This window comes from Tiliqua scincoides, chromosome 13, assembly GCF_035046505.1.
Source record: "Tiliqua scincoides isolate rTilSci1 chromosome 13, rTilSci1.hap2, whole genome shotgun sequence".
In the NCBI taxonomy this organism is placed as follows: Eukaryota; Metazoa; Chordata; class Lepidosauria; order Squamata; family Scincidae; genus Tiliqua; species Tiliqua scincoides.
In genome coordinates this window covers 14,450,232-14,472,188 of record NC_089833.1, presented here as the reverse complement: position 1 = coordinate 14,472,188, position 21,957 = coordinate 14,450,232, and the positions used below count along the sequence as shown (strand labels likewise).

The 21,957-nt window shown below is 41.3% G+C and overlaps 1 protein-coding gene across 1 annotated transcript in view; it reads left to right on the top strand.

Annotated features, from left to right (window-relative positions):
* GNA12 (G protein subunit alpha 12) overlaps positions 1-21,957 on the top strand; it is a 33,920-nt gene that overhangs the window by 916 nt on the left and 11,047 nt on the right. The window contains exons 2-3 of the mRNA XM_066640355.1: positions 9,043-9,258; positions 20,648-20,698. Of these exons, the coding sequence (XP_066496452.1) occupies positions 9,043-9,258; positions 20,648-20,698 (267 nt within the window). The remainder of the gene's footprint in view (positions 1-9,042; positions 9,259-20,647; positions 20,699-21,957) is intronic.

Below are 21,957 nucleotides of genomic sequence, written 5' to 3'. Positions count from 1 at the left end.
GCCCCTGGATGTGGAGGCTCCGCTCTCTGCTGCTGCTGCACTGCTGGAAAAGGGGGGAGAACAGGCCCTCCACCCCCTTCCCAGCAGTCAGCGCTCTGAGATAGACTGCCACTGGATGTGGAGCAACCTCCCCCTTTAACAGCCTGCTGGGGGCAAAGCCGTGGAGTCTGCCACTGGATGTGGAGCTCCACTCTCAGCCGCAGCAGGATGGGGAAGGAGAAGAAGCCTGGGCAACTGCTGTCTTCTCTGCCATGTTGTGTTGAGAGGCATGACCAAAAAGAAAGGGTGGTTTGCTCTGAATGTAGAGGTTTTAACTTCAGAATGCCAGGGCTTTTTTCAGGAGGGGGCTTGCGGCTCATTTTTTTCCCTCAGGTTGTGCTATGAAACTGCCTATGAAAACAGAGGTTTCAGACCAGTGATTTTTCAGCCACTGTGCCTTGGCACATTAGTGTGCTGCAAATGGTCAGTAGGGGTACTGTGGGAGTTTGGGGATGGGTGATGCTTTAGCAGTGCCATTGGGGACTGGGAGCGTCCTTCAGCGGTGTGCTGTGCCTTGTCAATTGTCAAAGAAACTGATTGTGTGGCTTGTTTTAGCACCTTTGCAGTGTGCCATAAGATGAAAAGAGTTACAAAGCAAAGGGTAAAAAGTAAGCAGTTGACTTCTTACCCCAACTCAGCCAATGGCATCTGAGAGAGAGTGCCTCTGAACATGGAAGTTCCAGTCTCAGAATGTCAGTAGGGGCATTGGGGGAGCTGTCACCTAGTTTGCCCTGCTTGGGGGCTTCCTTCCTTCCTTGTTTGCTTGGTCGCTGTGGGAAATGGGCAAGATAGGCCTTCTCTCTGATCTAGGAGGGCTGAACTTTGAGGAGAAAGGCGGAATATGGGAGGCTGGTGTGCTCCAGTGTGAGTAGACAACAACACTTCATAGATCTGGCTGAATGAGGAAAGCAGCACAAGTGTGACCATAGACCTGTTCTCTGCATCTTTGCAGCAGCCCTATCAGGAGGGAGACCCAGGTGGAACAGATGCAGAATGCTCTATTGGTGGGGAGGATGAATGGAAGATAGGGGGCCATCTGTACACAGTCTGGGTGTGTATTGTGCAGTCTTGGTGGGACTTGCTGCCAAATGTGGGAGTGGCAACATGAGGGTTCTGTGGGTTGGTTCATGATGCATTTGTTTCATGGGCCAATTATCCCTAAACAGGAGGTCACCGTAAGTGGTGTGATGACTGGTTGGTATGTTAAAAACTGAGAATAAACAGGAAACAAACCGTGAAGATATGGCACAAATTAGAAAGAATAATTGGGAGTCAACCAGTTTAGCTTTTAAAAGTGATATTGGATGGGAGGAGATGGATGGGATGGGATGGGATGGTGGTTAGAGGAGAAAATGGTGTGTAGGACAGTATTAAGAGAGGTGCATTGGTGACTTAGTGTAACAGAGGCCTGAAGGACTGACTGCTTTAAGGGCAGACTGGATGTAATTGTGACTGAGTAGCACAAGAAGGAAGGAGAAGTCATCCTGTGGTTGTAGGAGGAGGTGCACCATCACGCACGTTTTTGATTTTGTTTTTACAGTAAGGTTGCCTGTGGGTTGGATTTAGGAATGTGAAGCATCTCAGAAGTGGCATTGAATTCCTGTGGATAACTTGCAAGCTGATAGGGAAATGTTGTTCCATGTGACTGATAGTGTCATAAGAATCATTTGCCAGGATATTCCCACGGCTGAAGTTGTAAGGTCACAATTTATTTTGGTATGGCAAAGCAAGGATTATATTATATACCCTCCAACTTAAGTGTTGGAAGTTCACGAATGTTGGCTTGCTATAGTAGCCTTCTATCATTTTGTGGTTGCCACACCCCTGGTCCATTCTGCACACTCAACTATGCACAGAGGGCTGGGGGGGGCGGGACAATTTGTTTTAATCCATCCAGGAGTATGGCAAATCGGGATTCTGTTATGCGCAGTTTGAGAGAGACTGATATTCTCTTCAGATCACTAAACTCCAGAGATGGGACCTTTATGCTGCTGGTTATTCTGCTCTGCAGAAGACCAAGGGTAATGGCCTCTGGTATGTGGATCTGTAAAGACCTTCTAAGAGCAAACACAGCATTGTGCTAAAGACTTTCTAATTGCTTATTGCCCCTGTAAGGGACGAAGGATAGAATATTCTCCAAAATAAAGTACTTGCACAGTTTCATGATCATAGTATTTTTTAGCAAGATCTCTTATGAGCCGAAATCAATGGTCCCCAAAGTCCTCACCTTTGCAACCCACATCATCTGTGGTACGTTCTGACCACACTGATTGGGAAGCAGCAGGGCAATATGGGGCACAAACTGGGAGCCACTTCCAGTTTGTGATGGGCTGGTGAGCCACCCATGGGTTGTGACCCATAGTTTGGAAGTGCTGACCTAAATAAAGTGTCTAATTTTGGTGGGCATATTACATGATTTGGGGAGGGAGAAGCTGTCATTAAAGAGATCTCAACTTTGGTTGAATTGTGAGCCTTTTCTGGATAAGTCTTAATACTGATAATTTTATGGTTATTTGAAAAACTGTCAGTTTGACAGAGAACTATTTAATAGAGGTTAGAAGTGGGCTGAATAAGGCTGCAGTCCTAGGGCCCAATCCTATCCAATTTTCCAGCACCAGTGCAGCTGCAGTACAGCCCCAAGGTAAGAGAACAAATGTTCCCATACCTCAAGGAGGCCTCTGTGACTGCTGCCCCACCACAAGATGCAGTGCATGCTCCATTGGCACAGTTGCAGCAGTGTTGGAAAATTGGATAGAATTTGGCCCCTAGGCAGTACTTTCCTAGGAGCCAGTCCCACTTAATTCAGTAAGACTTTTCTGCTACTTCCATGGATTTTATACATGCCCCTTCTTGACTACAGCTCAGAATAAGTTTGATAATCTTGTGTCTTGAAACAGTGGGTGAAGACTTTAACCCTTTAGTAGAATTTTAACTTAGCCGATGGTTAAAAATGTTTTCCTGTATTGGCCTATCTTGAGTGTTGCTAGTGTGTTATAGAGATGCTTTCACGCGGATAAGACTTTTATTGCTGTTTTGTAAATAATGGCAGTACATTGTCATTATTTTTTCTCTCCATTATCATTATTAATTTTATTCACATCAAATGACAACACAGCTGATAATGATCGTATGCACACAAAAAACACAGCATTTATCAGCTGATAAATCCTCATCCACACAGACATCTGCCTGACATCTAGGTGTAGATGAGGTACCGACGAAGGATGGATGCTGTGCCAAGTACAACAGTCTTCTGTAATTCGACTGGTGTTATTGCGGGGGCATCCAGTTGTGCAAAGTACTCGTTAAATTGTGTTGCTATTGTCCCTAGTGCGCCAATTACTATTGGCAGCACTTTTACTTGCTTCATCCAGATACGTGTCAATTCTATGCACAGGTTGCGGTATTTGGATACTTTTCTGTTATTAATAATATTAATATACTACTTTTCCAACAAGAGTAGTTCACACAGTGGTTTACATAGTAAAGTAAATCAAATGGTTCTTTTACTGAAATTCCTCTCAACTCAAGCTGTCCTCTGCCTCCCCCCCCCCGCCCCGCAATCCCAGTCTCTCCCTGTTACAGGGACGACACAGCTACAAATTGCTGAAAGTCAGCCCCTCATCCGAAATTTACTTTTGCATTTAGTGCAGGCAGTGCTTTAGAATTTTTGGTTTTCTTAGCATTTATGGGGCAAGCTCCCCAAACACCAGTTTGGTTTGGATAAATAGTCATTGGTTAACGATGGTTTTGCTTGTTAATCAAGGCAAAGCTTCAAAGTAGTTTTTCGATGAGAAGAACTAGTGTTAGGAGTCCTGTACCCAGGTTTCATTAGTTCAACACATCATTTGGAATAGTAAATATGAAAAATATGAATAGGTGAATTGTCAGCTATCAGTGGATTAAATTGGGGGGGATTGTACATGAATAAACAATTGTCTTGAAGAAAAAAGTATTTTTGTCTTAGATGAAGGCTACGCATGGCATATCAGGTCCCATCTTGGAAGACGCATTTCTTGCTTTGTGGGAAAGGTGAGAGAAACTCTTCTAACATGGCACCCACCATTTGTGGTTTTTGTAAGTGATTTTATATTTTTAAACATTTGCTGCCTTACCTAGGAGCAAAATTTTAAAGATCTAATTAAATGATGCCATCAAAAAGTAGCAAGGTTTTATTTTAATAAAGTATTTAAAATGTGTAGGAAGACACTTGTTAAACAAGTTCAAGATCTTGAGAGCAGCATTTGCTAAATGCAGCTAAATTGGATTTGAATGGCTATTTGTGAATAGTAACTAACCACTATGTTCAGTGGAGCTTACTCCCAGTGGGAGTAAATAATGGGTTAAGTGTGCATGCAGCTATATTTAGGTTTATTTGGCAGCCCTTTAGGAGTTAGCTTATAACTTGTGTGTTCAGTCAATTTAAGAGCTGAGCAATATGGTTGGTTTCTTGATGTGCTTAAGGCTGTACAGCTTGTAAGCATTCTCCCCCACCCACCCATCAAAAAATACTGCAAACCCACTTGATGCAGTTTGGGTGTAATAGAACATTGTGAGAGGTACACTTGCCCAGATGCGTTCATCCATGCCTCTCTGTTAGCAACCCTCAGCACTACCCTTGAAGGACTAGCCGCAATGAGAGTAGGAAATGCACTTCTCACTTCAGAGCTTAACTCTTGCTATCCTGCTCATCGTATAAGTTTTCTCTTATGTTCCCAGTTCACAGATCAGACTGTGTTTTTAACTAGGGCAAGGAACTAATGTTTAATGTCTTCTACCTCTAATATTATAGGTAACAGTTTAAAGGCTGAATATTATAAATTACTTTATTAGTTTTTAATGCACCAGGTATAGTCTAGTCATGTAATTTTGAGCATGCGTCTCTGTGGTACTTACTGATTAGTTTGTGCTTCCAAGGCAAGGTTCCACTGTAATTTCTGTCCCTACCTTTAAAGACCACTATCTTCTGAGCCTTCTCCTTTTCATTGGATTTACCTGGAGCCAGAGAGTCGCCTTATAGTTTGCAGACATAACTGCTGTCACAAATTCAGAGATTTGCTAGTTAATCCACCTATTTAAGTTCCTGTGGACTAAGTACAATTTCTTTTCCTGTGAGTGCTTGTATATTGAGCTGGAAGTATAATCTTGATGTTTACACAACTCACCTGGGGAGTAGTAGCATTTTGAATGATGAAATATATGAGCTATTTAAGATGCTTGCCTTAAGTTCTATGTCTGCAAGACTCATAAAGCCTAGAGGCAGTGTGTTTGAAGTATGTGGGCAGGCTGTCTGAAGAAGCAAAACTGAACTGTTTTAGTTCATTAAGTCCCCTCCCATGCAAACAAGGTGAATAGCTTCTATTGGCTCTCTAAAGATTGTGGTAGATAATGTCCCAGTTGTTTTATTCATGCAGTGACATGTCCGCTTCTCAGTACTGTGGAAGCAAACATGTCCAGTTGCTTTCTCATGTAATGACATGTCCATCTCTCCGACACTACACAGTGCACCCTGGTCACTGTGCAGATCTAAATATAGACCCTGCACCCTTAACAGTATTTCAAAAGCCTACTCTCTTATACTCTTGCTTATCTTTTTGTGACTTACAGTCCTGGAGCATATCTGTTGAACTGAGTAATGTGATGTACAGTGTTTGAAAAACTTGGCAGCATATTAAACAAAAACCCTGCATTTAGTGGAAAGGGTAGGGGGTGTTGGAAATATCATTTCCAATCCCCAAGGATAAAGAAAATGCACCTACCAAAAATTCAGTCTGTAAAATACTGATCAGTTTGAATCCCATAGGCTTGAATTAGAACATAGAGTGTAGGAATGAAACATCTTCCTATAATAATAATCAGAAGATGAAAAAATACCTTGTATGATTTTGATTTGCCAGTTAAAATGAGGAAGGCTTTGAATTGTATATCCAGCTAAGAAGTTTAGCACTGCTGATAGAGTGGCATGGGGTGCTGTAATTAGATCTCCAAAGTGATCTTGTAGCTCTCAGAAGTACTACATCTGTTACCTTATTAAAGGTAGAAATAAGTTTTCTTCGTCTGCTACAGAAAGCACCCACCTGTGTAAATTACTGTTCTCTGTATTCCTATTGGGAAATAATTTGGGGGAGGAGGTGGGATGAAAAGAGCAGACCCTCTATGGGAATGACCACCACAGAAGAAATATGATATAGAAAATTACTGTTTTGCGTGGTCCTGATAAGAAATAATTATGATCTCATTCCCCAGTGTAGAAAATCTTTCTGGCAGGGCTGGGAGTTAAAATCAGCTGGAAGCTGCCTGAGTGAAGTAACTGGAAGGGTTAAAGACCATTAAAGTACTGGCACCTAAGCAGGTGAAAGGTCATAGCTGACTTGTATGGACTGAAACACCATGTGAACATCTGCAGCCCAAAGTAAGAGGCAAGTGGAAGATAGCAGTGAATGGAACCGAAGCATGGCTGCATTGTAGATTGCGTCTGTGTCACTGTGGGACTTTTTTTCCTTAAGTACCAGTCTGCCAACTGGGTGAAACATGAAGCAAAGGGCAATGGAAAATATCTCGTGATTGCTCATTTCTGCTAGAAATAGAGAACCCAGTAGAGAAATTTGCTGTGGGAGGGAAAGATAATGTAATATAATAGCTTGATCAACCTTTTAATGTCATTTGTTCTAAGATCACTTCAAGTCTGGTAATTTTCTTCACCTAGAATGAAGACAGATAAGTTGTAAAGAGGTATAAAGTACGCCATGGATGTTTGGCTAAAATTGAACTCCTTAAGGAGCCTGACATACATTAGTTGCTTTGTTTTCTTGATTGTTTTGTTTATTCTGAGATGGAAAAACCTAACCTAGAGCAGTAAATCTCACACTGGCATTCTTGAGGGGCAAAAACTGTTCAAGGGAACCAGGAGCAGGTTTTTAAATTTATGATTTCAGTTCAGTGAAATGTCATCCTAGTTGCAGGACCTGAGTTGATAACCCTTTTTAAACTAGGTTTTAATAATTGCACTCTGTGCCTTGTACTTAAGTCATGCTTTTTGAACAGTATGTCTGAAGGATTGCATTGTATGGTGGTGAAGTAATAGCTTAATGTTTACATTAGAGAAGCTGCACTAGAAAGCACCCAGCCCATATTGGTTACTTGAAGACATTTTTGACTTGCTCCTTTTGTGCTGGGGTAATGGGGATACCTTTTCTACCCAAGCCAAACTGGCAGCCTTGTGTTGAAGCAAGTGCAAACTGGCTGAACATTGCTGAGAGTATTCTGCTGGTTTTGGGGGGTGTTTACCTCTGGCCTTGAAGACTTTTTTTTGTTATCGTTTATCCGACACTTGGAATCCCTTGGGAAACTTCAACTTTAGGTTTACTCCTTGACTGTGTGAACATATCCAGAGGCTGAAGCTAATGGTGGGGCAATGAGACCCTTGTATAATCTGTACAAAGTTATTGACAAAATGGACAGGGCAATGCCCACAGTTCAGAAGCTATAATGGACTGATAGCTGCCAAGCTCACTGTGCTCCTTTTTTGACTGTGTTCAAGAGCAAGGAGGTTGCAGCAGAACAAACCTTTTTCTCAACAGACTCACACAACTTTTTCCCTGGATCAATATTTGATATCTTTGTATCTCTGAAATCGTTTGGCAAGCAGGCAACAAATATTACCATGAGTGGTTGTTAACTATGTGTCTGAGCCCTTGTTGAAAGTACTATTATGAGAATTTCACAGCATGACAGTAAATATAGCAGCTTATCATAAGCATTAGCTTGGTTTGCATTTCTATTTGATTTAGTACCTCCTCATTGAGGGGGAAATTACGGTGCTGTTTGCAGCATCAGGCATCTGTTGGTAGCTTTTCGGGGTGCAAGATGAGCCTGCTACTGCTTCAACAGCTCTATGAGATGCGACTTTGAGCTCCCGCAGTAGTAAGCTAAGAAAAATAAAATTTTAATGTTCATTGCCGGAGCTCGATGAGGCATCTCCATGTTTTGCTGTAGTCCTACCACACACATGTTGCAGTTCTGATATCTAGTTTAAACTTGCAGATTGCTTTTGATTATTGTAATATGTTTGGGGGCCTCAGGGAAGGATTTAATAGCTAATGGCTTAGTGGATATTTTTCCAGGATCTCTGAGGCGAATTTGAGTACAGTAGGAAAGATCATGCTGATCTTAAAAAATGTGACACTAAAAAAATAACACTTGATTTGCCCAAGCTGGATCAGTCAGCGTACTGCCCAGAAAATTGCCTCTGAACCTGGTAAACTCCCTTGAGTTGCGGTAGCCTGTAATAATTATTGTGACAAGAATTGCCCAGTTTTTCTAGATTTTTCATACAAGCTACCAATGTACCAACCTTTGCAAATGTTTCCTTATGCAAAATACTTTATTTTGTTTCCGGAAGGTTGCCCCTCAGTGATGCTCACCAGTTGCACAAAAAGATTTTTGCACTTGACATTTGATTATTTCAAGGGAAAATATATCAGGCTTCCAGCTTCCTTGAAAACTGCTTTTCTTCAGGAATTTTATTCCTATATGTGACCCAAATCATTTTTGTTAGGTTTGTCTTGTGATGGGTAAAGGACAAACTTGGCAACAGAATCTGTAAAATACCAGTCAAATCTTGTTAAAGTGTTGGAATGGTAACAAAATGGGCAACTTATTTCCTTTAAATCTTTTCTCAAAATTCCCCTTTTGTGACACTCAACCACCTAGTTCGCTTATTCTTCTAGGCACAGGGGTGCCTGCTTCTAAATGAGGGTATCTGCATATGTAACTGACTCTCCAGTTTTTGGAACAAGGCTTCTCACTTATGCCATTTTTATCAGATGTTGCTATGATGCAATAAAAAGATGAACTGCCACTTATGTTTGATTTTGTGGAATATATGACCATAGTCAAATAGTGGCTGGTCAGCTAACTGGCATAACTGTCCCAAAACTTTACATAGCTCTGTTTAATTGTATTGTAACATTTTGATTTCTCTGTGTTTATCTGATTCTCCAGGGCTGCAGGGTTCTGGTTGATGCACGGGACAAGCTAGGAATCCCTTGGCAGTACACAGAGAATGAGAAGCATGGGATGTTTCTAATGGCCTTTGAAAATAAAGCTGGCATGCCGATTGAGCCTTCTGTGTTCCAGTTGTACGTACCTGCCCTGAACGGTCTGTGGCAGGATTCTGGAATTAAAGAGGCGTTTAGCCGCCGAAGTGAATATCAGCTGGTAAGTACATCAGATTGTGATAAACAAAGCAAGTTTCTTCCCAATTAAGTGGAGCCTTCTGAACTCGATACATGGACTCTGTCCCAGCAAGTTGTAGCTATAAATCTATGCTGTAAATTTACTAGTACCATAATATAATAGTGATGGGCAGTAACTTGAAATAAAGTTGAGAAACCGGTATTTGGAGACTAGAAGGTGCAAGTCTTCCTGAAAGGTAAACAAATATAGTCTGTCAGCTTTTTTAACGCCAGTTTCATCTCTTTCTGAACCAAACCAGTCTCCTGGTTCTGTGATTCCATTTAACACTTGTTAACTTCCTTAGCATAATTCAATAAACAGGTTACTCAAACATCTGCAAAATAGCTTTAAAAATGGCTCTGTATCTGCATAGTGACAAAACTTTGAAATCGTTCTAGTTTGTTTGAAAATTGGCCAGACCACCGTTCAGATTTCCCTCCAGACTCCAGCCTACATGCTGATGCCTGTGGGTGCAGTTGCATCATGGGTGTGGTTTTGGTTAGATGTGAGTAAAGCCACAGCACTGAATGGCCTTCTCTAATCTGGTAGTTTTTTGGTTACCCAGTCGTCCATACTGGAATTTGTCTAGAAAATTATTCAAAACTATGAAGGTGACTCAAAGCAAGCTTGGGTGTGACTTCCTAAAGGTAAGAATAACAGCATATAGATTATCTAACTTGGTGAATGTAGAGTTAGTAATTTGATTTTTGGTAGTGGCATGAATCTTGTGCTGACTGACCATAGTCCAATAGAAATGGAACATGACCTTGCTACGTGACCACAGGATCTTTCTCTGGGCATTTATTGTTATAGCATACTTTGCACTCAGTGCATCAAAGTTTTGGCTATGAATCCATGTCTGGGGCCTTGAGCCTTTTAGTACTGTGTGGGTGGATTTTATAATAGCAGTATTTTCTCAGCTTCCCTTTTTCTTTCCTAAAGCACACTAGCTAGCTTCCTCCCATCTGTGTCTCCTGGTAAGTCCCACTCTCTCTTTTGTCACACAGATTTGCTTGCACAAAAGCTTCATTGTATCTTAGCTACATTGTCCAGCCTCTGTCCTCTTAATTTTTTTGGTAGCTACCAGAATAAGAATTCATTTGTAATCCTTATGTGATTCTTTCCAGCCCCCATATTTTCTGTCTGTGTATTTGAAAGGAATTTATTGCTTTCTAATAAGTACTTGCCTGTGCTTTATTGACTCAAATAAGAACATAAGAACATAAGAACAGCCCCACTGGATCAGGCCATAGGCCCATCTAGTCCAGCTTCCTGTATCTCACAGCGGCCCACCCAAAGCCCCAGGGAGCACACCAGATAACAAGATGCCTGCAAGGCCTCCTGGGAATTGTAGTTAAGACCATAAGAACGGCCCCACTGGATCAGGCCATAGGCCCATCTAGTCCAGCTTCCTGTATCTCACAGCAGCCCACCAAATGCCCCAGGGAGCACACCAGATAACAAGAGACCTGCATCCTGGTGCCCTCCCTTGCATCTGGCATTCTGACATAACCCATTTCTAAAATCAGGAGGTTGCGCATACACATCATGGCTTGTACCCCATAATGGATTTTTCCTCCAGAAACTTGTCCAATCCCCTTTTCAAGGTGTCCAGGCTAGACGCCATCACCACATCCTGTGGCAAGGAGTTCCACAGACCGATCACACGCTGAGTAAAGAAATATTTTCTTTTGTCTGTCCTAACCCGCCCAACACTCAATTTTAGTGGATGTCCCCTGGTTCTGATATTATGTGAGAGTGTAAAGAGCATCTCCCTAACCACTCTGTCCATCCCCTGCATAATTTTGTATGTCTCAATCATGTCCCGCCTCAGGCTTCTCTTTTCTAGGCTGAAGAGGCCCAAACGCCGTAGCCTTTCCTCATAAGGAAGGTGTCCCAGCCCCGTAATCATCTTAGTCGCTCTCTTTTGCACCTTTTCCATTTCCACTATGTCTTTTTTGAGATGCGGCGACCAGAACTGGACACAATACTCCAGGTGTGGCCTTACCATCGATTTGTACAACGGCATTATAATACTAGCCGTTTTGTTCTCAATACCCTTCCTAATGATCCCAAGCATAGAATTGGCCTATCTTGGTTGACATGGGTGGTATTGTGTTGCATTTAGATAAACTCTCCCATATTGTGACCGGAAGAATTTTGGAACGCTTCATCCTTTTGGGTGTGCAAAACATTTCGTATTCATTCACATTAATCCTTATCTCTGTTCCAAAAGGCAGATGGGTATTATCTCCATATTGCAGGGAGTGGACTGGGAGTCAGCAGTTTGCTTAAGGCCACCCACACCAAGATCAAATCTGAACCAGAGGTTTTCTAGCTCACACTTCACACCCTTCTGTTCTCAGTGGGTCTTCATAGACTTAGCTCAAAGTTATAAGATACAGTAATTAGTTAAAGGAACACGTGTGGACTTGGAGTTATTCTCATTTGGGGGAGAATATTCTTGTTACTGAAAGCTGCTCAAGGCCAAAACTGATCTATCTAATTATCCAAATAATTGCACCAGCCTCTTGTGACCATCCCCTCCCCCAGCATGGAGGAATGCAGAGCACTGGCTAATGCTATTCTAAAGGCAGGTATGCAGAAATAACCTGAATCAAAATACATGGGGCCATTTTGTAGTTTGGCTGGTGCGCATGTCTAAGCTTCAGGGCAGCAGGTTTCACCAGGCAACTGCAGCTAGCTGATTGAGAAGGAAGGGGATCAGTTTTCTTGCACATTCTTCACCAGAAGAAATACGCAACAGGCCACCTGCCCTCCCACTTTAATCTACCTAGGGAGGACAGGTAGCCTGTTGCACATTCTTCACCAGAAGTCAAAAAAGCAGAGCCAGCACCAAAAAGATTTTTTTTTTTAAGTCTCAGACTTGGTACTCCAAATGCAGAAATGTATTCACAACTAAATGTGGACTTCATAGGCAACAAAACTTTATGTATGCAGGAGCTACTACTTGAAAGGCATTGGGGCATGTTGCTTACGTTATACATTTTTATCTTCTGAGCCCTAGTATGCAGTCTACATATTTTGAATATTTGATTACTAAGAGCTGCTTTGTTTAGAAAACAGTGTATTTCCTTCTGACAGGGTAATTAAACAACTTGGTCTTGCTGCAAAACTATTGACAGTCTTTGCTATTTGATATTTAAACACTGAATTGGACATAAAGGTTTAGTGGCAGCTTGGACTTGTTGTGAACAGTCTTTCCATTCCCAGCAGGAAATTCTGGCACAGATTGTGAGAAATTGGGGAGGAAACAGCCGATCAAACTCCTGCTGAGCCAGAACCAAACAGTGGTTAAATCACTAGCAAAGCCTGCTCTTTTTCTGTCCCAGAAGCTAAAAAGCTCTGATAATGTGCAGATAAAACTCAGTTCAGTAGGCAGATTTTGGCTTTTGATGAAACGGCTTATGTATGACTATGCAGGAATTCAGGAGGAAAACTTGAATTGTTGTGAAATAGTCTCGTATTTCTGTGGCAAATCTATAAACTGATTAAATAAAGATTTTTAGTTAGGCGTCTCAGAAAAAAGGAGATAGTGGCAGTAATGGGGAAGGATACATTGGAGCCAGTGTGGTAGTCATCCCCCCCCCCAAAAGTCATCCTTGGGTGTAAAGTTAAGGGTGCGTAAGTCCTTTTAAGGGATTTTGTAGTATTGGCTCTTAACGGAGTTCTTAAGTACCTGTCAGAAGGTCTTCACTTGCTGTGGAAAGTCACTGAAAAGCATACAAATGTAAGGATTGATGAATGATTCAGATACGTAGATGACAGCATCACACTTTTAGGCATCCTAAGCAACTTGTGTTTCTCCTTCGTGGTAGCTCTGCATGTTTAAACATGACTAGGTGACTTCAGTAAGGCTCTGACAATTCGTAGATCCTGAACAGGAGCCACTTTGCGTTCCAGTTCAGCTAAAATTAACCAGTGTCACAGGGTGCGGTCTTCAAGGGAGGGGGAATGAACTTCAGTCATGAAGTAAAATGCCTTATTTTAAGCATTTTGCTTGAACAAAAGTCTCATATTGTGTTAAATGGAGCAGAAATGTTGAAGTCAACGTTTGTGGCAGATTCACTTTGCAATGTATGTTCAGAGACCATCTGAACACTCACCCTTGCATCTAGAACTTGCTCACAGCTAGTGGGATCGCTGTTACCTTCAGTCCATTTGTAAGTTCTAAGAAGCATCTGCCTGGTAGGTGTTAGAAGATTGAACTAGGTGGATCTTTGGTGACACTGCTAGCATTTGATCCATAAGAACATAAGAACAGCCCCACTGGATCAGGCCATAGGCCCATCTAGTCCAGCTTCCTGTATCTCACATCGGCCCACCAAATGCCCCAGGGAGCACACAAGACAACAAGAGACCTGCAAGGCTTCCTGGGAATTGTAGTTAAGAACATAAGAACAGCCCCACTGGATCAGGCCATAGGCCCATCCAGTCCAGCTTCCTGTATCTCACATCGGCCCACCAAATGCCCCAAGGAGCACACCAGATAACAAGAGACCTGCATCCTGGTGCCCTCCCTTGCATCTGGCATTCTGACATAACCCATTTCTAAAATCAGGAGGTTGCGCATACACATCATGGCTTGTACCCTGTAATGGATTTTTCCTCCAGAAACTTGTCCAATCCCCTTTTCAAGGCGTCCAGGCTAGACGCCATCACCACATCCTGTGGCAAGGAGTTCCACAGACCAACCACACGCTGAGTAAAGAAATATTTTCTTTTGTCTGTTCTAACTCTCCCAACCCTCAATTTGAGTGGATGTCCCCTGGTTCTGGTGTTATGTGAGAGTGTAAAGAGCATCTCCCTATCCACTCTGTCCATCCCCTGCATAATTTTGTATGTCTCAATCATGTCCCCCCTCAGGCATCTCTTTTTTAGGCTGAAGAGACCCAAACGCCGTAGCCTTTCCTCATAAGGAAGGTGCCCCAGCCCCGTAATCATCTTAGTCGCTCTCTTTTGCACCTTCTGCATCTTTTGATCCATTTTTGTTGTCGCTGATTGTAGCATATCCTATAATTGTAATTGTGCATTATTAGGAACAAACTGAAGCAACTTGCGCTCTTGTGCTGTTTAAGCTTTGTTCAAGAGCATGTGCTTGATGAAGTGTGACGAACTGTACAGTACTGAAGTAGATTCTTCTAGAACATCTTGCATTCTGTTAGCATAAGGATTATCTTATTTGGCTAGACTTTGCCTTTCAAATCACTAAGTACTCAGAGTTATGAGAAGCATTTTCCTGTCTAAAGTGGTGATATGGACTACTAACATAATTAGCAAGTGTGGAAATTCCAGCTTTCACTTCCTGATCGCTTGCTGCAATGTATACTGAGTGTCTCTAAAAAAGTTAACACATTCTAATGAACTCTTAATTTATACATACTACATTGCAGAAAACCTGCTATTCTCAAACATCTAAGGCAAGGCATTGAAGAGATGTTGTGGAACCATCCCAGCACATGTTGGTGGATGTCTTCAGATCTCTTAGTCATTGATGTTAGCGATGTATAGTTGCCAGTGGGGAACATTTTGAGCACTTGGTCTAATACTAATTAACTGTCAAGCAACTGTTTCTGTGTATACCATATGTAATATATCTGTGAAGTACAGCATAATAAATTTGACACTATAAAGTCGCATACACCCTTGCAATGCCCTGTATGCTGAAATTGTCCTCTACAGAGAAACTTTATGTATAAATATTTCACTTTGGTTTCAAATCTGAAATGGCTTTAAGGATACCTGACCTGACTGTTGAAGATCACATCTGTGCTTTGCATACCTTTGCAAAACCTTTTAGGTGAGTTCAGGTATACTGGGTGTTTCCTCTAATGCGGATAAATTAGAGCACTGTGCATAAATTCCTGTTCTTGACAGTAGGTACTTATCTGAATAAAAAGCAATAATTTCCAGCTTTCACCTGCAGGTTTGCCAGTGAAAAAACATACACCATCAAACAGGAAGGAGTCTTTGTCTAAACTCTGGAGAGTCACTGGCCAGATCAGATGTCACATGGGGCCATGATTTATTTTTTTACTGTGGGTTGTTTAGCAAGTCAGGATTTGCAGTGCTGATGATCACCAAATGCTGGTTGCTTTTGGGTAATTGTGGCCTGTTTAGCTTCTGCTCTCACTGGCTGTCCTCCTGTGAAGTGTCTGAACTGGCCCATTCGCTGCTCAGGTTGATATTAAATGGGCCACTGATCTGAGTCAGTAGCAGTGTAATTTTTAGACTTGGTTACAGTTCATCTCTTCTCACATGCTTAGAAGTCTACCACCATGAATCTGTCATTCTTTCTCTTTAGACTGCATCCTTTTATAAAAGGAGGATGAGCTGTTTTCAGCATGAACTGGCAACTGAGAAGAGGATGGTTTCTTAAACTGCTGCCAAAGCAATATATCCCAAATCAACTTTTTTCCAGTTTGCAGCTATGTTTGAAGAAAAGAAGCTATGTGAAGCAACTGTGTAATTGACTCAACTGTTTGTTTAATGTCTCTTTAAAAAAAAAAAATCTTCCGGAAACATCCTTCAAGGTGTTCTCTTTATGAGAAGGTGAAAAAACATTGCTTTGAGTAGCAGTTTACTGACACCTTTCAAATGTCTTCTCTGTTTGCCATGTTGATTTCGGCAATTCAGACTGTGGCGGAATTGTACTTCATTTGGCTCTACTCCTAAATAAACTGTAGGGTATGTGTCTTGAGAGGGTAACTTACCTGACCACATCACCAAAAGAAGCAGCTTAACTGAACTCCATTTATTCACTTAAGTCTGGCAAACGAGCTTAGAAAGTGACTAGAATAAATGGCCTTTAATAGATTACCTTTATGTAATGCATTTGAGCCAACCGTTTTGGATCTCTCCTAATAGCTCCCTTATAATAGCAAACAGGGTTCTGGTTATTTGTTGTTCTGTAAAAAAAAAAAAATTTTAAGGGCATCTCTGAATTCCTTTTTTTGCCAGACCTAATGCACCATGGGTGATGTGAATATTTTCATGCCACAATTTGCCACACTGCAAACTATGTAACCTTAAAGCATGAATCCTACTGCTATCTGTGTTGGAAGCCTATGCACACCTCCTTAGAAAGCTCAAAAATGCGATATAAATCTGTCTACCCTAGTCCAAAAAGACGTGTATTAATTAGTTGGTCACTGTGAAGTCACTTGGTGGTGGTCCATTCTTCCCCAAGTGTGCAGTTGATTGAATATGGTAGGGTGTCCTTGCAGCTAAAAAGAGAAGTTCCTAGCCTCAGGATTCATGTGCATCCCTCGGGATAGCCTTAATTCACAACTGCAGCCATGGGTTGTGAAGCTGCCTTAACTCACTAGACAAGTGTGAGTGAGAAATGTCTTTGTTTCTAGTTTGCCCACCACAATTAACTCAAACCTCAGTGGTTGGTCAGGCTGTTGGTTTGCTGTTTCTTTATATTTAACACCTTTTTGGCTCCTGTTGCTGGTGTTTGAAAAGTACAGTTGAGCCTCCTTATCCACTGGATCGGCACCCATGGATTTGACATGCCGTGGGTGTCTGCTTATGTAAACTGTTGGATCATTTTCCTGCTTGGATTTATTAGTATACAACTATACTACAATTCAGTAATCTAACCCTTTGTTCAGATACATAATCTTTGCTACTCACGGCAATGTTTCTTTATATAAAGAGAAGTTTTCAAGCTGAAATCTGGAGTTTTGTACAGAAGTATCTAAATTAGCAGCTTTGCTAAAACATCACTTTAACAAGTGTGTATGGAAGCTATTTGTGTATGTATGAAAGAGTGTATGTATGAAAGAGGAGGAGCCATTTAACACCTGTGCAGTATTCTGTCTTAGCTGCTTGCTTTTGACTGCGAGTGTTAAAACTGTGAATTTTATAGAAGGCAGTTGTGTGAAACCGATGGTGTAGCTAGTTAAAATTCATCATGTTGAAGATTTGAGTTTCAAACCAGTGTGGTGTTTGCAGATGCAATCTGCAGCCTGTGTTTGTGTAAGCCAGTGTCCTTGGGTAGTGTTGTCAGGACTTGCCGCTTAGGAGTTTATACACAAAAGGTAATGTTTGCAGCCTATCATCTTTGTGTAGCCGGATTTAGAAAGTAGATCTGTAGCAATATTTGTTTAAAGATGAGAAAATGTGGCCATGCTAGATTAATTTTCATTGACTAATCTTGCCTCAAAGGCTTGAAGTTTAGCTGAAATGTCTTCTTAACCTGGAACAAGGATGGTATATGATTTCTAAACAGGTGTGCAGAGGTATTCTCCTTGGTTGCTGCACAATTTTGTTTCTTTTGCCCCCAGAGACACTTCACAGTCCAGATTCCTTGAGCAACTGCTAGAAGCAATGTAAATGAGGAGAAGGTAATTCGGAACTACGTATTTAGGAAGAAAATGCATTTGTTCCCCCCCCAGGTCTGAAATGGGGGGTATTTGTCTGAGTACGGAACAAGCAGTTACCTTGTGACTTTATGTTGGGAAGTACCTTCAAGTGTGTAGGATACAGATCATTCTACAGCATTTAATGGCAGAGTGCACTCTGAATCAGCCAAGCATAGGACTCCTGCAACCTGTCATGGAAAGGCCTTAATAAAACAGTGTGTCACTTGTTGCTTTAGACTTGCCTCTGGGCCCTCTGTATTCTGCATCAAGACAGAATCTAATGCAAATACACTGTCTGAACAAGCAAGCTTAAAAAGAATTGAGAAGCTTGTTGGAATTCACGGCAACCTTCCATTCTCTGTTAAAGCTGCAGTATATAACACAGCACATAATTATACTGTTTAGTATGTTTGTACAAAGTTCTTATTCATTACCTTATATAAAGCAGTATGGCAAGAGGAGTATGTGTGTTGAAATGTGCAGATGTGCATTTGGCAGGGAGACCTAGCAGAGCCTTTTTGGTTATAGCACCCAGATCATGACACTGGCTTGTTTAACCTTATCAAAGGCAGCTTAAACTTGTCAGTAATTTCAGGATGAGGGGGGTGGATTTCCAATATGCATGCTTGCTTCGGAAAAATACAGTGAAGGTGTGATTCTTACAGTCTGATTTTCATGTGACACTTTGTTTAGTGTAACTAGCAGGCTGTTGAGAACAGGTATTGGTTTTCTTGTCATCTGATATTTGGGGCATCTGAATTCTTGGGGCAAACAGCTGTATACAAGATGCTTGCATCATATAGCTCTAGAAGCCCAGAAAGGTATTGAAGGACTCGTCCTTTTATACAGTATTTGCTTTCTCCTGAATCGGTTAGGTGCTGTCTTGTTGATGGACACGAGTTTTAGGCAGTCAAGTGTCATGTGTCTCTAGCAAGATTCTGCTTGAAGAGTTTGCTAAAATGAAGCCTATTTTTGTAGCAGTCTCTCTTTGTAGGGTAAAGTTCATTCTCAGTAGATATACATAGTCTTCTGGCTTTACTTGCTTAATCAGAACAGCAGAACGCAATTCAATTATGCCTTGCTGTTTGATAAAAAGATGTAAAAATGCAAAGTTATTTTAAGTGTTTCAAGTGTTTGTGTATGGTTATATATCTGGAATTTTCTCACTTCAGCTTTTTCCTTGCCAAATGTTGGCCTAGATTTAACCTTAAACAGTCTGTTCTAAATTTAGTAATTAAACTTCATGGAAGCATAATCTGAGCGTGTGGAGAGATGTTTTTTAAAAGCTGAATTTAAGATAGTCATAGCTGAAATCTGTGTGGCTTCAACCTGTGGCAACAACAGATAATTCGGTTTTTTCTGTGGGAGTCGTCTTGGAGAATTCATCTCCTATAAGTGCTTTATAATAATGAAGTCCTGTTAACATGTTTTTGTTATATAAAATACTTTACTTAAAATGTTTTTGCAAGACAGTATACAACTTAAACATAATGGTTCCAAGTTGTCTCTTTCGGTGCTTCCTCAATCTTTGTTGCTATCCAGGGTGAGTGTTCCAAGTGTTTAATGTGCTGTGCAAAGTTTTCTGTTTCTTGTTAACCTTTTACATGTCGCAAATTAAAATCACACACATGTTGCCTTTTAGCACCAGTGCAATAAGAAGGTTCACAGTGCAGGCTAGAAATACGTAAAACAAGATATGAAGCTTTGACTAATGCTGGACTGTGGGGTCTGGCTTATTTCAGGCCTGGTGTTCATAGTTCTGGACTTTCCAATTCCCAGATGTACAGTGACTCATTTCGGCTTCTCAGCAATGGGAGCAGCAACTCCTATGTGGTCTCATTTGGCACGGACTCAGCATTAGAGAAGATGGACGATACTAAAATGAATCATTCAAGTTTGTGTTAACTCTTTGGGTAGGAGGAACAGGATGTTAATGAGAACATAATCTTGAACATAGCCAAGTAATCTGCAGTTGGGAACTGAGCATCTAACCTTTTCAAGTAGATCATAAAATGCATAGCTTTGTGATTTTTTTTTTTAAAAACCATAGACTTCTGAACTAGGGCAGCTATATTTGAGATGTTCTTTTTCAGTATTCCTTACTACTATTGGCTAGAGGGAGAAAACTGATGAGAACTAATGCTAAGGCAGGGCAAGCAAATTAGGTGGATATTTCAATTATGAAACTTGTTATGTTTACTTTGGGATTCAATTTTGTTAAATTCTAGGATGTTTATTTATAGGAGGGCAATGTTCAATTGCCCACAAGCTTGTATTTCTTGACTTGCATGTGTACTACACAGTAACTGGTGTAAACTGTGGATTTCCACTATTGGTGGACAAATTGAGCGTCTCTAGCTGTGGTTTTACCCTAGACCAGTGTTTCACAAACAGTGGGTCAGGACCCACCATGGGTCATGAGCCAATTTTTGGTGGGTCGCAAAAAGGCTCAAGCTCTGCTTCCCAACGTGTGCCGGGAAACTAAGGAGTTTGCGAAAAAGAGGAAAAAGAGCAGGAGATCACCTTTACAGCAACTAGGGCTGGTAAAGTTGCTCCCCAGTATCTTGAGAAGAATATAAACAGTTGGAAGAAATAGACATCGGACCCATTTTTAATGGCTGAATCCTGAACGTTTAAACTGTGGCTCCAAATCTTCTAGTTTCTTTTGCAGTGGGAACAGGCTTGATATTTTAGGGTGCTCTCCACACTGAAGTATCTCTTCTGTTCTGGCTATGTTGATTGTCTTCCTGTTTCATTGGCTACAGACTGCAGTTTATTATAGCATAGTGTCGCCCTTTTTCCTTCTTGTAACTATCTTGGAAGCAGTACATAATTCAGAACTGCAGCTGCTTATTCTGCAAATAAATGTCAGCATGGTGTAGTAAAGCAAATATGCTTTTTTGGTGTAAGAAATGGTTTTGGCTGTGAAGGCCTTCTCCAGAAGTGAGAATACGTCACAAATGTCCTCTTTCTCTCAACAGGGTGAATCGGTGAAATATTTTCTGGATAGTCTGGACAGGATTGGACAGTTGGTGAGATTTACTTCTTCTTTGCTGCCCTCCTCCCCCAACCCCAAGCAGTATGCTGATATAATGTATGTGTGCTGGTTTTTGATACCCTCTGATTGTAATACAGTCAAGAGTTCCAAATGTTTTTGAGAGAGATGGCATTGAACAAAATTCCCCCTCAAAAATAAAATCTGTACAAACCTTTATTTAAAAAATATATGCCACCTTTTTCCCTTTGCGGGTGGTTTAGAGTGTCAACAAAAAAAACTAATATAAAAAGCAACAGCAGCAACTAGAAAGCCTATGAGATATTGACATAAATAACAGAATAACAAATTAGGAAAACTTGGAAAAGACTTGTGTGAAGAATGAGACCTTCACTGAAACACTGGCAAGGTGGGAAACAGACATGCTGCACTGTAGGGAATTCCACTTAGTGGGAGCTGCTACTGAAGAAGCTCTTGCACACGTCATCGCCAACCGATTCTCAAAGGAGTTCTATCTTATGGACCGTGTGGGCCTAAAGAGAGAATCTAAGCAGAAGTAAATTTCTTGGCTATCTCCTACCACCCTTTTTAACCATTTCTATTCTGGGAGCAAAAATGGCTGCTAATACAAATATTCAGATCATTAACATAAGAAGAGCCTTGCTGGATCAGGCCAAAGGCCCATCTAGTCCAGCTTCCTGTATCTCACAGTGGCCCACCAAATGCCCCAGGGAGCACACAAGACAACAGACACAACCTGCATCCCGGTGCCCTCCCCTGCATCTGGCAATCAGGCAGCCTTCCTCTAAAACCAAGAGCTTGCACATACCTACTATGACTTGTAACCCATAATGAACTTTTCCTCCAGTTTATATTGTATATAAAGCGATGTCATTACTGAAGGTACTGGGGTGAAAAGGATTTTTGTGTGACACAGTAGGAAATCTGGATGTAAACCACTGAATTATGTATCCCCAAACAAGATCTGAATCATATAGCACTGTTAATGCGAGACTTGGATATTTCAGTGCATACAAACACTGTCAGCCTGCACATGTATGGGATGAATATGAGGCCTGACAAAATAAAGCTCCTGAATCAGCTTTTAGAATGCAGTGAGCCCTGCAGAACCACTGTGTTCCTAGTTGTAGGGGAGAAGAGGTTTCTCTGCTTCTATGGTCAGAAAATAGAGGTGAAATGTCAAGATAAGTTTACTTAAGTTAAACTTATTGCTCAATGTCGAGACAAATCTCATCTCTTCACTTCCTATGTAATAACAGCAAGTCTCAGCCAGTA